Here is a 2,801-nt window from a genome sequence, read left to right on the forward strand (position 1 = left end):
TTTTTAAACTTTTTAAGCTGTGGTAAATTGAAAAAAGCGAACAATCTTGAGAGAAACTAACTTTATTTTTGAACTCGATTTTCACTACAAAAAAAAATTAATAGGTAAAAACTGATTGCGTCATCAGAAAGAGCAATCCAAAATGTATCGGTTCACGTGTTTTGGTTATTTTTTTAACTCTTTTTGTACATCTCGAAGTTTGATCTATATAATTCATTGGATGGCTAATGAAATGTGCGAAAAAAAATAAATTACTTTCAGATAAATGCAAGAAATTTTTCCTTCTCTTAAAACTAAATATTTTCAATTGTTTTTAGTATACTCTTTAACAGATCTTAACTCTGAAAATATTTCATCACGTTGACTTTTCCTAGTTACAAAAAAGGGGCAATGATTCTTAACGTCATCGCTTTCAAATTTTCTTTTTATCGTTAAACAAAATGTAGCTTTTGTTAAGGTACGAGGTTATCTTTGCAGTCTACCTTCAAAACACTTGGTAACGTAAAACAATTTTTTAGAGCATGGTGGTGGCGAAAACTATTGTGAAGAGAAAAAACAGAAAGCCATCGAAGCGATTGTTTCGAGAAGAATGGCTGCAAGTCGTTGCTTTTAAAGATTGTCTTTCAAAGCACGCACAATCCCAGGAGAAAGCGTACTGCAATGCTTGCAATAAAACCCTAGTTGCCCGATTCAGTGTTCTGGTGTACCATGTGCAAACACAGAAACATCTAAAAGCTTGTGGAAGAACCACCCCTTACACAAAAGAGGAATTACAACTGCCTCCCAAGCACAAAAATGATATGTGGATAAAAAAGACAAGATCAGAATTGAAGTTTGTTGGATCCTGCGTTGCCAAGAACACGTCATTTAATAGCATGCCCGATTTACTTCGTACCGTTCAGTCCGAGGATTGCGGGGTGTGGAAGCACTGCCACATCAACAAAACAAAGGCTCGATGCATGACTGTGAACGTTCTAGCAGAGTATGCAAAGCAGCTTTTAACGAGAACTTTAAGAGACAATCCTTTTTCGGTATGTGTAGACGAATCCACTGATGTTGTAAAAGATAAATGTTTAGCGATTGTTGTTAGGTATATTTATGATAACCAAGTTAAATGTAGTACGTGGAATTTAGCACCCGTTTTTGAAAAAGGTCAAAAAGCATCAAGTAATGCCGACCGCCTGTTAGAATGCATCACTAGTTCTTTTAAAAATGAAGGTATTCCGATGAATAATATTGTGGGATTTTGTTCTGACGGATGCTCGACAATGGTTGGGGAGAAAAGTGGTTTAAAACCGAAATTGAGAGAAAAAATTCCTGGAATAATTTTCGTGCAGTGTCCAGCGCACAGCACGCACTTGTGTATGCAGTATGCCTTTAAAAAGTTACCCAACAGTGTTACGGAATTAATCCAATCAATTTTAAAAATAAAAAAAAGTTCCAACAAGTTACACGATTTCGCTTTGTTACAAACGGACGGCATTCCTATACACAAATTGTTAAAACAAGTTTTGACGCGATGGTTATCTTTAGAAAAGTGCACAAATCGGATTTTGGAGCAATGGCCGGCCTTGTTAAAATTTTTTCGAAATTTATGTATGGATGGAGATATTGAATCCACAAAAGTTTTAAACTTGATGGAAAAGTTGGACACAAAATTGTACTTGTTACTATTAAAACATGCTTGCTTTGAGATAAACGCTGTCAATCAATTATTTCAACGAAGAGATGTAATTATTCATATTGTGCAAGATGAAATTGAGAAGCGCTTTAAAAATATAGCATCCTGTATTTTAAATCGTAACTACGTGCGAAATACAGCCGCGAAAGACATCGATTTGTTTGATGCCAGTAACTACTTAAGATTCGTGGATTTTTACTTAGGAGATGAAATTAGAGAATATTTACTGAAATTTGGATGTGCTTTGGGCCAATTTTGTAAGGATGCATTTAACTTCATAATTAAGCTGTGCTTAGAGATGAAACAAAGATTTCAAAACTTCCAAAATCCAATTTTAAATGCTGCCAAATGTTTAAATCCTATTAACGTTGTTTCAAAAAAATTTAGAATGGAAAATCCAAACATTTTTGTTGATTTGATGAAATCTTTTGAAAAATGGACCATAGGTAACGCTGAAAAATTAATGTATGAGTGGAACAGCGTAGTTAATATCAACGTTCCCGATAACTTGTTAAATTCTATGGAAGTAGTCGCGTTTTGGGTTTACGTAAGGGATATGAAAAATTTTGAGACCTGTACAGAACCATTTAAATGTCTTGGAAAATTTGTCTTAACCGTCCTCACAGTACCGCACGCTAATGCGGACTGTGAGCGAACTTTTAGCGCGATGAATGATTGCAAAACTAACGACCGTAATAAAATGAATCAGGAATCACTTGATTCATCTTTGCGAGTGCGAGAATTCGTTAAATGCCACCTAAAAGATGGAGTTTTCGAGCCTACGCAAGAATTGATTGAATTGGCCATTAAGGGAAAATGTAATTAGACACGCAATTATTATGCAGTATGTTATTTTTAATGATTTCTAATTGAAACAAACTCCTTTTGGACTCCAATATCAGCTAAAACTTTGGTCACACTTTTCTTTTATACTAGATCTATATGCGACCACTAAAACGTGTATAATAATTACTCAGTCATGTAATTTAAAAACAATGTAATGCATTTAATAATTTTTTTAATTTTTTTTTATATCATACTAATTTTATTTTAGTTACATCAGTATTCTTCATAATTTCGGCATTATTTGTTACATCCAAGTATTTTCCACGTACAAAAA

The 2,801-nt window shown here is 34.0% G+C and overlaps 1 protein-coding gene across 1 annotated transcript; it reads left to right on the forward strand.

Annotated features, from left to right (window-relative positions):
- The first annotated feature begins 521 nt into the window (after nucleotides 1–521).
- LOC149374045 (zinc finger protein 862-like) lies at nucleotides 522–2,507 on the forward strand. The gene has a single exon (XM_089594956.1). The coding sequence runs from the start codon at nucleotides 522–524 to the stop codon at nucleotides 2,505–2,507; it is 1,986 nt and encodes a 661-aa protein (XP_089451082.1).
- Nucleotides 2,508–2,801: the final 294 nt, after the last annotated feature.

The sequence above is a fragment of the Copidosoma floridanum genome, unplaced genomic scaffold (assembly GCF_036245765.1).
Source record: "Copidosoma floridanum isolate Cflo_tuat_1 unplaced genomic scaffold, Cflo_Japanese_pri ptg000022l, whole genome shotgun sequence".
Classification (NCBI taxonomy): domain Eukaryota; kingdom Metazoa; phylum Arthropoda; class Insecta; order Hymenoptera; family Encyrtidae; genus Copidosoma; species Copidosoma floridanum.